At 47.2% G+C, this 18,590-nt stretch overlaps 1 protein-coding gene across 18 annotated transcripts in view; it reads right to left on the reverse strand.

The window, feature by feature from the left end:
• CACNA1C (calcium voltage-gated channel subunit alpha1 C) overlaps positions 1–18,590 on the reverse strand; it is a 1,539,476-nt gene that overhangs the window by 266,427 nt on the left and 1,254,459 nt on the right. For all 18 annotated transcript variants that reach the window (XM_029599882.1, XM_029599881.1, XM_029599874.1 and 15 more), the window contains one exon: positions 11,917–12,024. In XM_029599882.1, coding sequence (XP_029455742.1) covers positions 11,917–12,024 — 108 coding nt within the window. The remainder of the gene's footprint in view (positions 1–11,916; positions 12,025–18,590) is intronic.

Here is an 18,590-nt window from a genome sequence, read left to right on the forward strand (position 1 = left end):
CTTTGGAGAACACATCCCCATAGGATGCGTATTGGGGAGGAAGTCCTGGCATCACTGGAGTCGTAGGCATGCAGATGACAGGAACAATCTCCTTAAGGCAACTCCCATGTCACTCTGGGCCCCAGCAGTAGAGTTCCAAGGATGCCCAGTCAAATTGGGGTTGGTGCGCTTGCAACCAGGGTAACCCCAGGACGATAGGGTGCATGGCCTTTTCCAATACAAAGAAGGGAAGCGATTCCATATGGAGAGCTCCGATGCGGAGAGTCACTGGTAAGGTTTGGCAAGTTATGTCGCCCGGTAAGGGCTCTCCATGGATGGAGGATAGAAGTAGCGGAACTTTCAAACTGACGAGGGGAATCCTCAGGTGTTCCACTAAACGTTGGAGAATAAAGTTGTCTCCTGCCCCTGAATCCACCAGGGCAAGAACTTGAACCGTGGACGATCCGCAGGTCAAGGAGACTGGGAGAGAGAGTGGAGGAGAGGGTGTAGTGAGGCCTAAGAACAGTCCTCCTCCAGGACTTAGGCCCGCCCATTTCCCGGACGAATAGGGCATGTAGGGACATCATGGCCGGTCTGACCAAAGTACATACAAAGACCGCGCCTCTTCCGAAGTCTTCTCTCTTTGGAAGTCAAATGCCTGTGACCAAGTTGCATCGGTTCATCTTCACTGGCAGCAGGAATTACTGGAACAATCAGAGCTGCAGGTTTAGCACTAGCCTGTTTCAACCCAGGTATTCTATTAGGCCAGAGTTCCTTCACCTTGTCACGAAGCCGGTGAATGATACGAGTGGCCAAAGCCACTAGTTCATCCAGCGAGTCAGGTATTTCGCGAGCGGCCAGCTCGTCTTTTAAACGGGTATCCAGGCCTCTGAAGAAAAGGGTCTTCAGGCATTTAGGGTCCCAGCAGAGTTCTGTAGCAAGAGTTTTAAACTCTATCACAAAATCAGCCAGTTGTCTGTTGCCTTGCTTCAAGTCCACCAAAGCAGAGCCGGCAACGGTAACTCGAGCAGGATCATCGAAAACGGATTTAAATAAGTCCAGAAATCCATCTATGTCCTGCAATATAGGATGCTTGCGTTCCCACAGTGTAGACACCCAAGACAAGGCCCTTCCATCCAGATAAGAAAGGATGTAGGTAGTCTTGGAAAAAGCTGTAGGGAACTGAGAAGGCTGTAGAGCAAAATGCATGCAGCACTGGTTTAAAAAGCCTCTGGTCTTCTGAATCTCTCCCAAGAAATGAACTGGAGCCGTCAGCGGTACAGCAGTCTTTAAAGTTACCTCCTGTAACTGACCTTCGTTGCTGGAAGCAGTGCCTTGGGTCTTCTGTGTGTGCAGCTGATGAAACGCTGAAGTGAGTTTCTCCAAAGCGTCTTGCTGCTCCGAAATGCGCAGGGCCAGGCACGGTATGGCCTGCAGGACATTGAGCTGTGCCGGATCCATGGAGTTAGCAATCTGTTATTATTTGTAAGGGTTTTGGGTGGACCCCTGGACCTGTGGCGGATGACCACGCCCACAGGGGGAAGTCCCGTGAGGGGCCACAGGTCAGGCTCAGCGTAGGAGACACACCCACACTAGTTCTTTTATTGTACAGGATTGGTGAACCACCAGAGGTGGCAGTAGTGAGCTGGAAAGTAGCCCGGTTGGGCTTGTAGTCCCTCAGGCTCTGGAACAGCGACCCCACAATGGCTGTGCTGTAATAGAAAGAATTGATATTGTGAGTAGTAGCAGATATGCAGAGTTTAGGAATAGAGCCTCGTTGGTAATGTACTCACGCAGCGGTCTCTCAGCGTGGAGCACAGGAGCTGGAGTAAAGGCAGGCCCTCGAGGAGCGAGTACCTGGTTCCAGGGAATAGCTCTGAGAGATAGAGATGGTAACTCACAGATGTTATAGGCAGCAGTGTCTTTGCGCCAGAATTGGAGTCCAAGTAGAGAGTCCAGGAACATGGGCCCTCGAGGAGCGAGTACCGGTTTCAGATTGCGACCTGAAAGATAAGAAAGAGAGAGAGGCCCCTGAGGAGCGGGTACCCCAAATAAAGTAGGTCCGAAGGAGCCAGAGTTGCAAGGTACGGAGAGCGAATCCCATCCGTTAGGAAACCTTTGCTAACTCGATTAGCTAGCAATCGCGTAGGCCTTTTGATTCCTGGATGCATGACATCATCACAGGGGGACACCCCTGAGGTTCGCGCCACTGAAGGCAGCTGAACAGCATGGTGGGAGGCAGCACCCAAGCTGGTCCGGGGACGCCAGAGAGGACGGCAGGTAGACGCCGCGGCAGCCAAACGTCCATCAACCGCAGGAGGAGTCGCCAGAGAGGTAGGAGGGTGGAGTGGAGACGTCAGGCAGCGACAGTCGCAACAGAAGGCTCAGTCATTGAAGTAGATGAAGACTCAGTCATTGCAGGACAGTAGAATGCTGGATAAGAAGAATGCTGGACAAGGCAAGGGAGGGCAAGACAAGGGAGGGCAAGACAAGGCAAGGTTAAACCCTATGGTTAAAACGTCCGGAACCTACAAGCGGGAAAGTCCCTCTAGCGCCATACTCAGCCCCACCGGGCTGGTCACGGACCACACAAGCAGGCATCAAGCTAGGACATTAAGGCAAGTCAGATATCGGACATCAAGAACAAGGTAAGTCAGACAAGGGACGAGAGGAGTCCATAGCATCATCGCAAGGAAGACCCATCAACGCCCCACACACCCCGGTGGGGGTGGTCGGACCACCGCAGTCGGGTCAGAATGGAGCTGAGGACATCTGGACAAAGGTATCAGGAACGGATGGACATCAGGAACAGATGGACATCAGGTCTGGATGGACATCAAGACATCAGGAACGGATGGATATCAAGACATCAGGAATGGACGGGCGTCAGGACATCAAGAACGAACAGGCGTCAGGACATCAGGAACAGATGGACGTCAGGAACGAATAGACGTCAGGACATCAGGAACAGATGGATGTCAGGAGCGAACAGGCGTCAGGACATCAGGAACAGATGGACGTCAGGAACGAATAGACGTCAGGACATCAGGAACAGATGGATGTCAGGAACGAACAGACGTCAGGACATCAGGAATGGATGATCGTCAGGATGTCAAGAACAGATGGACATCAGGACATCAGGAATGGATGGACGTCAGGATGTCAAGAACAGATGGACATCAGGACGTCAGGACATCAGGAAGTGATAGACGTCAGAACAAGAATGGAACTGATGGACGTCAGAACATCAAGGAACAGATGGGACAACTTGAAGATATAGACATCAGGGCATCAAGGATTGATGGACATCTGAACATAGGAACAAGCAGACAACTAGACATCAGGAACAGGCGGTCAACTGGACATCAGGAACAGGCGAACAACTAGACATCAGGAACAGGCGGACAACAAGGCAGAGACCGGAACATGGAACAACGATGAAGACACGGGATCACACACGGAACAGAGTGACTAGGAGGAGAAGCAGACGAGGAGTCCTAAGGAGGACTTACTCCTTGCAAAGGCAACTTGGAAATGAAGCCAGGCCCTCTTTATAGGACTGAAGAGATGGATCCAGGAAATGGTGTTATCTAGGGCCCACTCCCTCACTGGCCCTACAAGAAGGGCAGAGAGAAGCAGCCCGGCACCTAAGGAAGGCAGGAAGAGGAAGTCTGCAGGACCCAGGCAAGGAGGTAAGAGATCTCCTGTGGCTCCAGCCACAGGAGGGATCGCAACAGGAGACACTGGAGATTTCCTCACAAGTGCCTCTACCTTGGGAGAACATAGGATGTAGACCAGTGGACCCCAGGTATTTTTGGGAGAACCAGTAAAGTTAGAAGACCCCATTCCACTCCTGGGTGCCTTACATTCCAAACACTAGAAAGGAGGATATTCCATGACTAAATATGAAGGGACACATACATAGATCAAGCTAGAGTTGGATATTATACTGATCATGTATGTAACAAATATAAAAGTGTGTTTGGTGTCAATTGGTTACAATCAAGTAATACAGCAGAAGGAGGCTGGAGTGGGAATGTATACCTCAATTAATGTAAGTAGAAGGGAGGTGGGATATTTAATGTTTACTTGATCATCTCTATGATGTGATTTACAGCTCTTTCAATTTATTTTTGCAGTGGTTTTTCATTGTTTAATTGAGCGTTCTTATGGTTGTCTTTTTTCCCTGCCTTGAGACAGCCCTGTGGCAAAACACGGCTCATGTCGGGGTTAGGATAGGAAAATTGGTTCTTACCTGCTAATTTCTGTTCCTGGAATATTACAGATCTATCCAGACAAGTGGATTTTGCATCCCTACCAGCAGATAGAGGTAGAGAATAAAAACTTTTCAGACATTGCTATATAACCGAGAATGCCACCTGTAATCCCTCAGTACTTCCCCCACTAGGGCGAACATGGGAAACCAGTGTTGGAGCCCCCTGAAGCCTTCAAATCCAACAAATGAACTGAAAACCTTTCAGCCCTAAAAGTTTCAACTATATACACAAAATAAGCTCTGCATAAACACTTATCACAACCATATCAGTCTTTCAGAATCTAGGGGATGGGTCGCTGGACTAATCTGTGGAATTCCAGGAATGAAAACTAGCAGGTAAGAACCAATTTTCCTTTCCTGTTCAAACTCCAGATCAATCCAAACAAGTGAAATGTACCCAAGCTCACCTACACTGGGCGGGCAACTGAAAGACCCGCTCCCAGAATACCCTCACCGAAACTTGCCTCCTAAGGTGCCCGCACATCTATGTGGTAATGACTGCTGAAATGAAGTCCATGTTGCTGCTCTACTGATCTCTTGTGGTGACACCAACAGACATTCTGCCCAGGAGGCTGCTTGTGCTCTAGTAGAATGAACCCTCAAACCCTCCAGAACCTTCCAACCTTTACAGAGATAGGCTGAAAAAAGTCTCCTTTAATCAACAAGCAATAGTGACTTTACTTAGCTTCTTTATTCAAGCCTCTGAACAAGACAAATAGATGATCCAATTGTCAGAAACTATTAGTGACCACATATCCAATATGTGAAGTTCCCTCACAAGCATTCCTTTCCTAGCGTGTAGCCAGATGGACTCAGGACCAATGGGTATTGTGCTCTTCTGCTAGCAGATGGGAGACGGAGTCAGATTTCAAAGCTGACGTCAATCTAGATATACCCCTGCAGTAACCTCAGCTCTTCAGTATCTCTCCATCTCCTAGAGGATGTGGACACTATCCCACACACTAGAATAGTGTTAAGAATTACAGCAAAGAAGAAACAAAATTTACCTTAAAGAAGATCGAGCCCCGCTCTCCTGCAGTGATACCTAAGGGTCCCTCTCCCAGTTCAGAATTCCTGAGATTGATCACTGATATCCCTCAGAGGTATGCTTTGGTCCAGTAGCTGGTTCCCGGCATGGACTTAGCCCCCCAGTGTGGCGGAAAGGCAGCAGGTGCAGAAACGAGCATGGCGGTGAAGGTAATTCTGTCTCCTTCTGCAGCTGGAGACCGTCCGACACATGATCGGTAAGCACCGAGACCAGGTAAGCAAAAATCTTTAAATTCAGGTCTCCGGTCTCCAGAGCTCAGATTGCCATTTCGAATCCGTCCCCAGCGAGGTTAGAAGGGAGCACCAATCGGGTTGAGCAGCCTTGGTTGGGCCTGGCCCCGATCCGGTGCAAGGGTCCACACACCTGGAGACTCTCGGGGGTGGGTGGAGCGCCATCTTATGCACGGGGGTCGTTGGCGCCATCTTCCCTTCTTGACCGGCGGTACGCGTGGGGCAGGCCGGACGGCCGATGCGCCTAACTTGCGTGCATCCAATACATACAAGCGCATGGCTGTGCGCACAGCTACGTGCACAGCAGCGCGCACAACTGAGCGCACCCTGCGCACACAACTGAGCACAACTGGGCGCATATCTACAAAGGACTCGGAAAACTCACGCCTTCTTCACCACCTGAATGTCGGCAGACTCCTGGTTCGCAAAACGGATCATTCTTCACAGCGGGAAGAAACAAGGAGAAGTGGCCACGCGGGCGACCATAGCCTGCTGGATCAAAGAAGTAATCAAGGAAGCCTACAAAGAGGCAGGAAAACCCTTACCTCAACAGGTTAAGGCTCATTCTATGAGGGCCCAGGCAGTCTCTTGGGCAGAAACCAAGCTGCTGTCGCCCACCGAGATCTGTCAGGAGGCGACATTGTCCTCCATACACACCTTCTCTAAGTTCTACTGCCTGGATGTTCAGGCCCGGGAAGACGCATCCTTCACAACGGCAGTATTAAGTGGGCCACGGGCAGCCTCCTGCCCTGTCCGGGAGTAGCTTTTGTACATCCCATTGGTTCTGAGTCCATCTGCCTACACACTAGGAAATGGAGATATTACTTTCCTGATAATTTTGTTTTCCTTAGTGTAGACAGATGGACTCAGCATCCCGCCCACGGCTGCCCTGGAAAAGGAGAACCTTGGAAGACAAACCTCGAGACTAAGCAAATACGGGTAAGCTGCAGCCTACCCCTGGTTCAAGACACCCACAGTTTGTCCGGTGTCGGCCTTAATTGGTTGAGTGCACTGGTGGTCTCCAGTTTGGAAATTAGTTGAACCAGTTCAAGTTTTACTCAAGTTTAATCAAGTTATTTAAGAAAAAATATATCCACATGGCTTTTAGAAGAGAATACTGAAGAGCTGAGGTTACTGCAGGGGTATATCTAGAGTGACATCAGCTTTGAAATCTGACTCCATCTCCCATCTGCTAGCAGAAGAGCACAATACCCATTGATCCTGAGTTCATCTCTCTACACTAAGGAAAATGAAATTATCAGGTAAGTAATTTCTCCATTCCACAGAAAAATTTGAAAACGCCAGTGGTTTCACTGTCTGGTTGAGGTAGAATGAAGAATCTTCAACAAAAACGAGGGTACTGAACACACCATGCTCCGAAATCTGCACGAACAGTTCCCTAAAGGACAAGACCTGAAGCTCTGAAATCCTTCTGGTTGAACAAATTGCCACCAGAAACACTTCTTTCAAGGTGTGGTCCTTCAGCGACACCCTCCGCAAAGATTCAAATGGAAAGGCCACAAAGACCTCGCAAAACCAAGTTAAGATTCCACAAGGGATATGTCCTTCACATCAGCGGTCGCAAATGCTTGGCCCCCTTGAGAAAACTTATAATATCCGGATGAGAAGCCAAAGATTTTCCTTACAACTACTCCCGAAGGCAACCCAAGGCCGCTACCTGCATCTGAAGTGAATTTTAGGCCAGACCCTTTGACAAGCCCTGTTGCAAAAAGCCAAGATTGTGGAATACCTAACCACAACAGATCCAGGCCCTCTTCCATACACTAGGACTCAAACACTCTCCACACACTGACATAAGCCAGCGAGGTGGACGGTCTCCTTGCCTGTAGCAATGTAGCCACAATTGTCTCTGAGCACACTTTTGAACTGATGCGTCTCCACAAAAGCCAAGTCATGAGACAAAAGCGATCCACCCAATCCAAAAAGATAGGCCCTTGACTAAGCAGGCCTTGCAGGTGAGCCAACTGGATGGGTCAGTCCACAATGAGATGAATCAGATCTGCAAAACATGGACGCTGCGGCCACTCTGGTGCCACCAGAATCACCCTCCCTGGATGTTGCTCTGTGCGCCACAAGACTCAACCTCCAAGAAGTAATGGAGAGAATGCATACATTAGAATTCCTGTTGGCCACGGAAGAACCAGAGCATCGATCCCTTCGGCTCCTACTTCTTTTCTACGACTGAGGAACCGCGCCATTTTGGCATTGCTGAGTGATGCCATTAGATCTAGCTGGGGACTGCCCCACCTGACTCAAATGAGATCCAAGGCCTCCGCCGACAACTCCCATTCCCCCGGATCTAACTGCTGCCTGCTGAGATAATCTATCTGACATTGTCCACTCTGGCCACATGTGATGCTGCAATCCCCTCCAGATATTGCTCCATTCAGACAAACAATTCCTGGGCCTCCAGAGCCACACCTCAACTCTTCGTCTCACCCTGCCGATGATATACACACCATTGTTGCATTGTCCAAGAACACATGCACCAACTGCCCCTGAACCTGAGGGAGGAATTCCACCAATGCCCTGAGCGCTGCCCTCGTTTCCAAAAACTTGATAGACCAGGAAGCTTCTTCTGATGACCAAAGCCCTTGAGCTGTCTGTCATTGACAAAATGCCCCCCCAACCTCTGAGGCTGGTATTTGTGGTCACCACTACCCATTCTGGCTTCTCCAGATCCACTCCCCTCTCCAAATCGAACCGAGATAGCTACCACGAGAGACTGGACCTGGAGATCCCTAGCAGCTGTAAGGACCGATGAAACTCCTTCGACAATGGATTCCAACGGGACAGAAGCACCCTCTAGAGTGGATGCATATGGGCAAAGGCCCATAGCACCAAATCCAGTGTAGACGCCATAGAACCCAGAACCTGAAGATAATCCCAGGCCCTGGGAGCCGGCATTCGAAGTAGTCAGACCACCTGTGATTGAAACTTCAGAATCCTCTCTAGATAAGAAACACTTTGCCCAGCCGGGTGTCGAATCTCATTCCCAAGAATTCCAATGCCTAAGTTGTCACTAGGTCACTCTTCGCTAGGTTCACCACCCTGCCCAGCGACTGCAACATCTCCAACCATCTGTAAACCGACTGACGACATTCCACCTCCGACTTTGCTTGGATAAGCCAGTCATCTAGATAATGATGAACCAGGACCCCTTCCCTCTGGAGAGCCATAGCCCCACAACCATCACCTTCATGAAAGTCTGTGGTGCTGTCGCCAGCCCAAACAGAAGGGCTCAAAACTGGAAATCCTGTCCCAGCACCATAAACTGAAGAAATTTCTGATGATCTGCACACATGGTTACTTGCAGATAAGCCTCCATCAAGTCCAACGAAGACAAAAACTCCCCTTGACGGACTGCTGCTATTACTGTCCACAACGTTTCTATACGAAATCGAGGCACCTGTAGCACCGCACTTGACTTTCTGCAGGGCGAGAATGGACCGAAAAGTCCCTTCTTTCTTGGGAACCACAAAGTAAATTGACATTGCACCAATGATGGTACCGAAATGACTGCGCCTAACCACTGAATGCAATGCAACATATCCCAAACCACCTCTCACTTGCTGCAGGAAGCGCAATGGGACACCATGAAGATTTCCCTGATGGGGTGAGAAAATTCTAAAGTGTAACCATCTCTTATGGCCTCTAGGAGCCATTGGTCTGAGGTGATCCTTGTAAAATCATGACAGGCATCCCCTGACAGCTTCTCCAGAGAGTGGACCATCCTGACTTCATTGTGAAGATTTATCACCTCCCATGCCCTGAGTCTTTGCCAGGGATCTTTGGGAACCCCGAAAAGACTGCTGCCTTCTAGATCCCTGCTTCTCCGGCACTGAAGAACTCTTGTTGGGACAAAACTGTATCTTGTCTCCAACAGCGGCCAATCCAAGTCTCAAGTACCTGGCAAGTAGCCAAACATTAAACAGGTCCCATGCTACTAATGCCAGTAATAAGCAGTGGCTATTCCCTATTGATTAATAGCAGTTTATGGACTTCTCCAGGAATGTATCCAACCTTTTTTAAAACCAGCTACACTAGCTGCCTTAACCACATCCTCTAGCAATGAATTCCAGAGCTTAATTGCACACAGAGTGAAAAAGTATTTTCTCCAATTTGTTTTAAATGTGCTACTTGCTAACTTCATGGAATGGTCCCTAGTCCTTGTATTATCCAAAAGAGTAAATAACCATTTCACATTTACCCATTCAAGTCCTTTCGTGATTTTGCAGACCTCTATCATATCTCCCCTCAGCTACCTTTTCTCCAAGCTCAACAACCCTAACCTCTTTAGCCTTTCCTCATACTACAACTCATTGTGTAATGGCCAGAGCTTCCAAAGAAACTATTTCAAATTGAAAGCCTCCTTTTTTAAAGGTATTTAGAATAAGCAAGCACCACTGAAGGCAACAGATATTGAAGTAGACACATAGAGGGTTGTTAAATGACAGCATGGTTGTAAATTCTCATTTTTTGAGATTTGGCTTCATGATGACGGCACTTCAAGAATTACTGGGAATCATAGGCTGAGTTAGTACAACAGGAACAGGCACTGAAGATCCTGCCAACAGTGTACGCAAATCTATCTCATGCATATTCATTGTGAATATCATGAAAACCAGACTGGCTGGATGTGTCCCAAGCATTTGGTTGAGAACTGTTGCTAAAACGCAGGATCTTTAGTGCCTGTTCTTGTTGAACTAACTCATCCACTGGTGGCAGTGCCTGCAAATTTATCTCAAGCATATTCATTGTGGATATCCTGAAAATCAGACTGGCTGGATGGTGAGCAGTAACATACAGCTCTCTGCTGAAGTTGGTCTTAAAATAATAACCACTGAGAATCATCTATGGATTGGAGCTTTAAGCCAACAATGGAATAACCATTTGGTGCTTGATATTCAAAGCTGTCAGTGTAAGTTAAGTTAGCTGGTTAGAACTTATCTGGCTAAGTTGCGATGTATATTATTCAGTGGCATGGCAAAGCCACTGAAAATACATGTATATATGCACATTTAGCCGGGTAAGTCTACCCAGCTAAGTTTAGACCTACTCTATGGCATGTCTAAACTTACAGATATACTTATGCAGCTAACTCCGAATATTGATAGTTAGCCGTACGCTTTGTGCATGCAACTTTTAGCCATATGAGGTCTTATATGGTTAAGCAGCGACTATTGAATGTAGATACATATTCAGCGGTTGTTACTTAGCCGTATAAGTCCCGCTTATCTGGCTAAATAGCACTGAAAATGCTTTGAATATCAGGCACTTGAAGATGACCAGTTCCAATATGGAGGCATCAGATCACAGGAGGGATGAACACTCCCTGTTATTTTTCCTGGGTCTGATGCCACCTGCTAAAGCCCACTTGCAGTTCTGTTTGGCCCCACTGAACAGGGATATGGCCTGTTCAGTGGCTCACGTGAGATCATAAAGACATTCTCTCTTCCCTTTGTCACCAGGACAATGTTCAAAGGGATTTACAAGGGAAAAAAGCATTTTTCCCGCATTAATCAGCTGTCTAGTTCCATATGCAGAGCAAAAGATTGCCAAACAAAACTCGGTCCTGGTTTTGAATGTTTGCCATATTTAATCAATTGTACTATACAAATAGCTGGGTATTTTTGCTAGGGTTAATACTTCCTGGTGCTTCTATGATTGCTTCAGCTCAAATGCGATGCACAAGACAGGGACACGCTAGACATTTCTCTCTCATTCTCTTAAAGAGGCAAGCACTATTTTTATTTTCAGCCCTTCATAGAGATAGCTTACCGCAATCCATGCTTATGATGGTTTATAGGACACCCCCCCCCCCCCATAGAACATTCTGATTGTTTTTAGAGGTCAGATGTCTGCCCTGACTGGCAAATAATTACTTTAAATAAGAATCCTGATCTCTAAAGTGATGCTTTATTCTCAGCATTTGATTTTTAGTGCAAAAATAATGGCAAGGATGGGATTAAATAATTTGTTTAGTGAGTGGGGAAACCCAGTTCTCTCCAAACAGTCTGCTCTGACTGAGCTCAGAAACATGGAGCGGCATGCATAGGCTTATAGGACATGGCAAGACTACAAAATTCCTTTAAGTTAATTAAATCAAGCCTTTTAATTAATTGCAGTGCTCTGTTCTTGAAGGATCGACAATATGGTGTGATGGAACCTACTGAAGCTCACTAGAAGAGTATGGCTGAGAGTAAGATTTCTTGCATTTTATTAAGCTGTGTATCATCAATATCATGTCTCACTTGTCTGGCAAGGTCTGCCTCAGTTGTTGGCCCATGCCTTGGCTATTTGCCTTCCAGTTGCTCACAGTTTCCTTCAAACGTGCATAACATACGCAGAGAAAGGTTTACCTTGAAGAGCTGAACTCCAATGCAGGCGAACATGAACTGAAGCAAGGTAGTGACAATCACAATGTTCCCAATGGTTCGAATGGCCACAAACACACACTGCACCACGTGCTGGGAATGGGAGAAAGGAGCAGGGATTAGTGCTGCTGTGGTCCCTTACTAAGCACTTATGCATAACTGTGATGTCATGCACATATGGAGCACTATGTTGTTTTTTTTTAGTTTCAAACTTTTTATTTGCATTTCTAGAACCATAACATATTATACAATCACCTGAAGGTGTGTGAACTCTGCACATCGCTGGGCTTTAGACAGTAGGTCTCAAAATCCAGCTTTTTAGATTTCCTACACCCTTCCTGCAACCCAACTCCCTCCTCATCCTATCCTGTTTCGTCAAATCCCCCTTAATCAGAGATATATCATTCCCAACAGAAATCAAGCAAATGTTACACCAAATAATACTGTATACCAATTCTGGCTACTGGTATCTATTGTGGCAATACAGAACAGAAAAGAAGAATCAAGTCACCAGATTGATGTACTCTCTGGACTCTGTCTCTCCTCACTACCTCTCTTCTCTTATCTCTCTACATCCCTCCTCATGCACTCCGCTCATCAGACAAGTCACTCCTGCCTATGTCCTCTTCCTCTGCTGCCAATTCGTGACTTTGTACTATCTACCTGGCTGCACCATGTGTTTGGAATAGACTTCCTGAGCTGGTGCGTCATGCTCTCTCTCTCACCCTGTTTAAATCCTATCTAAAGACCCACCTTTTTGAGGTTGCTTTTAAATCTTAACCCTTTTGGTCCACCTTCAGCCTCTTTAATTAATTTTGTCTTTTGACTTGTACACTTGTCTTGATCAGACTGCAAGCTATGTGTTGTTTGTACAGCTCTGCGTACGTCAAGTAGCGCTATAGAAATGTTAAGTAGCAGTAGTAGTAGTAGACTGAATTTGCAAAGCATTTATGCATGTAAAACTCCATTTTACACACACATAATAGGCCTTTTGAAATTTACCCCAGGAGTTGTTCGCATAGAAGTGTACGCAGAAGTAATTTCACACAGACTTTTACATGTTCCCAGGAGGGTAGGGAAACCATTCATGCATGTACTTTCTAAAAATCCGAAGTATGAGCGTAAATGTGCATGTGAACATTTCTACCCTTGCCCATGGAGGCATAGACATGCACGTGTGCGCTGCGCAAGGGCTCACAGATACCCACTAATTTTCAAAGCGGACTCACGTGTGTAAGTCCTCATTCCTTAAGCGCTGTTTCTAACACTGGGCTCTTTAATTTGCTGGACTTTGAAACCTTGCAAAATGATGCTGGCTCTACTTCTGTTCCAAGTTCACTGAGCTTACTCTTCCCCTGCCTTTGAGCACAGCTGATCGTGACAAGATGGACCTAAAGGATCATGATTATGTAGTAAAGGTCTTAAGTCAGGAGAATGCTTTTATTCAAATAATGCCCTTTTAACTTTTTCCAGATCACAAATGTTTCCTATCTTTATAGAAGCAGCAGAAAAATTATTGTAAATAAAAAATGAAAAAATATTTTAAAATAATATTTAATATAGTCATTCACCGCTACAATCTTTCTTCAGTTTATCAGTCAGTTTCTTAACACATTTACTGTTTTTTTTCCAGTGGTATTTTAGGATTTTTGCAATATTTAAAACTTTAACCCGTGGGATGAAGGCTCCATTAAAGCCCAGCTACGTTCTCACTCTGCTCTTAATGCTCTAAGACAGATGTTCATATTACACCAGGGGACCTCAAGGATGGATGAACTGGCTGGGACTTTTCAGATCCTGGTCTGGCTTGTGCCAGCCTAACAGTTGTCTGCCCAGGTTTCCGTGGCTTTAACTCAGCTTACATTAAAATCCACATTTCCTGGGCTGGTTGAAATTTGCTCGCATGACCCTGCTTAATGTCAGCTAAGGTGGCCATCTGATCTGAGCCAGCTTAGACTTCACAGCTCTCCAGGTATTGGGTGAACAGGAAGATTTCTTGTATTCCAAGCAGCTCTCCCACCCAACCTACAATTTTCAGACGCAATCTTACAGGTATCAGACATCAAGGGCCTCATTTTCCCAACGCTAGCGCACGCTTGCGCTAGCAGCGCAGTCTTGCGTTATCAACGCAAGCGTGTGCTAGCGATATGGGGGTGGAGTCGGCCCTGGAAGAGGAGGAGTCGGGGCGTCACCGGGGCCGACTCTGCAAAGAAGGCGTGGATGGCAAAAAGGTAAGGAGTCTTTTTCGCGTCCTATTTCGCGCCCAATAGCACCACCTTTCATGGTGACACTATTGGGTGCGAAACCGGCAGCGATCGCACCTCCGCGGTGCAATCGGTGCCGGCTAGCGCAGGACCGCCCCCCCGTTTCGACCCCCCGCCCCCCATTAGCACGATTTTCTAAAGTATCGCAGGCCTGCGATACTTTAGAAAATGAGGCCTCAAGTTACTATAGACCTTGAAATATGCAATTTGCTTTGCCAGCAATGTACACCAAGCAGGGCCGGTGCTAGCTTTTTTGCTGTCCTGTGCAAACAATTACTGTGCTGTCCCCCCCTCCCCCAGCCCCCAGTTCATCTCCCTCCAGTAAACTAAACTTTAAACTCTGACATTCCTCCCTACCCAGGTCTACCCCCTCTCCTCTGGAGCCCATGGCCAGTCAAGGGTATTACATGTCATAGGCAACCTTTAAAGGCCCACCCACACACGCACGCACAATTAAACATTATGAATTTATAATAACAGATTTTATATTAAAAAGTACATTCTTAGAATAGTCTTCTGAGGTAAAAATACTATCACTTACCACAACCTGTGGTGCCAACCAGAAAACCCTGCAAAAATATCCATATGTTATTAGGCCTATTGTAATGCATTTTGAATGAGGGCTTGACCCTCAGAAAGCCTTGAATAATCCCATACCAAATCAGCACTAACTGCCAGCACTCAAACAATAACAGTCTTACCTTTGAAAAAGTAACACTACAAATATAAACCAGCTACTAAAATACAAATACACCTCTTATTAGGAAACAGAACAAGTCAGCCTGCTATACATCCCTACATGCTAGCACAATACCTCTCCTTGGTCACACATGCAGAACACAGACAGTCTATCACTAAATAAAAAGTCCATCACACAATACAAAGAGACCATAAAGTAGAATAAAAATTTGCAGGCAACAACTGAACTGGAAACTGCAACAAGGCACACTCTGTATATAGTGCAACAAGAGAAACATCACCATTCATCATAAAAACAATAAAATCAAGAAATATAAAACATCAATCATAAAATAAATATTTCAAGTCAGCTGAAGAATAAACATCTAATAATTAAAAACTTATATAAATTGTTTTTTTAAATTTCCCAAACACCAGTAAAATATTTCAAAAGAGCAGACATCAAATAACTCCCAATAATTAAAACTAATAAGAATAAAAATAAAATATCCAGCTCTTCATACCTGGGAACCTTTGGTTTCCAATCACCTTGAGATTGTTGTGGATTAGTGGGGGAGGGAGGGCACACAAACTTTCTCCTCTCTCGCTTTTTCATATATGCACACACACTTTCTTTCTCTCATACATATTCATGCTCACACACTCATGCTTCCTCTCTCATATGCACCCAGTTCTTCTCTCCCATGTGCACACACACACATGCTCCCTCTCACATATATGTTCCCAAACAGACAGATGCTCTCTCTCGCTCACACACTCCCACACATTCATACAACCTCTCTCACATTTTCCTTTTGTCTCACACACACACACGCAATCCCTTTCTCATACATACACACATATGTGCACATACATACACACATACATACACACATACGTGCTCCTTATCAACCTTATCACACATGCACATACACATGCACATACACATGCACATCTCACACACACACACGCAATCCCTTTCTCATACATACACACATACGTGCACATACATACACACATACATACACACATACGTGCTCCTTATCAACCTTATCACACGTGCACATACATACACACATACGTGCTCCTTATCAACCATACCACACATGTTCTCTCAAACACAAGGGCTTCACCTTTTTTCCTTCCACTTGCTCCCCCAGCAGCCTTGGGTCCACCTCTTCACTTTGGCCGCCATCAGATTGGGATAAGGTGGCCTCTATTTCACTTTGACTGCTGGTGAGATGGGGTCCGCTGGCAGCCCGCAGCCTCTTCTCTTAGTAGCTTAGGCTACCAGTGGATGGGATGGGGCCTACCGGGTAGCCCGTGGCCTCACTACCTCAGCTCTTTCCCTCACTTCTCATCCCCTTCCCTCACTACCTCAGCCCTTCTTCCCTTTCCCATATTTTGCTCTTTATCCCACTTTTCATTCCCTTCCCTCCCTCCTTCTAGATATTCCCTTCTCACACTACCTCAGTTCTTCCCCCAACCCTGCCCCTTTAGAGATTCTTCTCCCCTATTAGTGAGTCAGTATCTCTGGGGTAGATTTTCAAAGGGGTACGCGCATAAGATACACACGTACCCCCCGAAAACCTACCCCAAACCTCCCCTGCGCGTGCTGAACCTATTTTGCATAGGCTCGGCAGCGCGCGCAAGCCCCGGGACGCGCGTAAGTCCCGGGGCTTGCATGGAGGGGCGTGTCGGGGGCGTGTTGGGGGTGTGCTGGGAGTGACGCGGCATTTCGGGGGCGAGTCGCGAGTGACGCGGCGTTTCGGGGGCGGCGCCACGGGCGTGGTTTCGGCCCGGGGGCGTTCCGGGGGCGTGGCCGCGGCCTCCGGACCAGCCCCCGGACCGGAACATGGAGCGCGGCAGCCGGCCCGGCGCGCGCAAAGTTACGCCTGCTTCCAACAGGCGTAACTTTGCCGACAAAGGTAGGGGGGGTTTAGATAGGGCCGGGGGGGTGGGTTAGGTAGGGGAAGGGAAGGGAAGGTGCGGGGGGGTGGAAGGGAACGGACGCAGGCTGCGTGGCTCGGCGTGTGCAGGCTGCCGATTTTGGGCAGCCTTGCGCGCGCCGACCCCGGATTTTAATGGATATGCGCGGCTACGCACCTATCTATTGAAATCCCGCGTACTCTTGTTCGTGCCTGGTGCGCGAACAAAAGTACGCGTGTGCGCAGATTTATAAAATCTGCCCCTCTGATTTTTCCGCCTTCATCCCCTTTCCCTTTCTCTATAGGCTCTGTCCTACCCTCTTCTCACCCCTTCCTATGCTTTCCCCACTTTCTTCCTGCCGGCTCCCTATGACCTTCCCTCACCTTCTCACGCAGTCAAATCCAGCTTCTTAGCCCTCCCCAAGCTCTTCATCCTCCCATTCCCTGGTACAGTTTATTACAGTCAGGATTCCTTTTCCCCCTCCTTTCCGAGTGAGCAGGCAGCAGGAGCAGCAAAGCGGCCGAAGTAAAGAAAAGGCCGACAGACCGCCCGCGGCATAGGAGCCACTAAGAGAGGCTTGCCAGCTCAGATTTTGTTATCGGATTGGCAGAGCTAACCCAAACCCCTGTCCGATCTGGTGCATCAACTCTTAGATTTCCCACACGAGCCGGCAACAGAAGCAGCAGCAACAGCAGCAGCAGCATTTGAATGACATCATCTCCTGCTGTCGCAGGGCCAGTCTCGCGAGAGGAGCAGTGATCTTGCAGCTCTTCTTGCGAGACTGGCCCTGCGGCAGCAGGAGATGATGTCATTCAAATGCTGCTGCTGCCACTGTCCACTGGTGTGGGAGATCTAGGGGTTGTTGCATTGGATTGGGCAGAATTTTGGGATATCTCTACCGAATCAGATATCTAAATCTGAGCTGGCAAGCTTCCTTAGAAGCTCCTATGCCGCGGGTGGTCTCCTGGCCTTTTCTTTACTTCAGCTGCCGGCAGGATAAAGTGCATCAGGCGACCCTGCAGCCTCCATTCCAGTTTGACTGTGGGCAGCCCAGTCTGCCGCCCTCTAGGAGCCGCCGCTCTGTGCAAGTGCATAGTTTGCACAGTGGCTTGCACTGGCCCTGACACCAAGTCAAAAATAGGGATTGGAACAGAGATGAGGTTGACTTGATTTAATTCAGGACACACTAGGACAGTGTAGGCTATGGTTTGAATAATCTGAGCCACACCGACCCTTACTGGTTTGAAGATGACTCAAATTAAAGCCAAACCACATTGTCTACGCCTAATAAGCATTGTTTCCAGCCCTGGAAGATTAAATACTTTTAACCTGATCTGCCAATCCCATGGGCCTGATTTACTAAAGTTTTTCTCCCATTCTGTATCTATGGGAAAAATGCTTAGTAAATGAGGCCCATGGTTTGTAAGCAGGAAAGGAGCAAAGCTTGGATCCTTAATATGCAGTAGCAGTAATAAATACATTTGTGGATAATTCAGTTGGAAATTTAAAAACTAAAATCATCAGGCTCCCCTTTTTTTGTATGAAATTCAATTCTTTCCTGAGGAGATACTAGTGCAGAAAGAGTTTTGAAAATATCTCCTACTTAGCCATTTCTACCAGTACAGATCTGAGAAAATTAGTGTTCTGCTGTACTGATCCTCATCAGAATCATGCAAACACCACATTGATACTTATAAGAATAAGGCCAATTTTCAGCAGCACAGTGAGTGAGTGGACAATTTATCTGTTTAAAGTTAGCTAGATAAATTGTCACAGTTATTCAGCAGG

This window comes from Rhinatrema bivittatum, chromosome 4 (genome assembly GCF_901001135.1).
Source record: "Rhinatrema bivittatum chromosome 4, aRhiBiv1.1, whole genome shotgun sequence".
NCBI classification, from domain to species: domain Eukaryota; kingdom Metazoa; phylum Chordata; class Amphibia; order Gymnophiona; family Rhinatrematidae; genus Rhinatrema; species Rhinatrema bivittatum.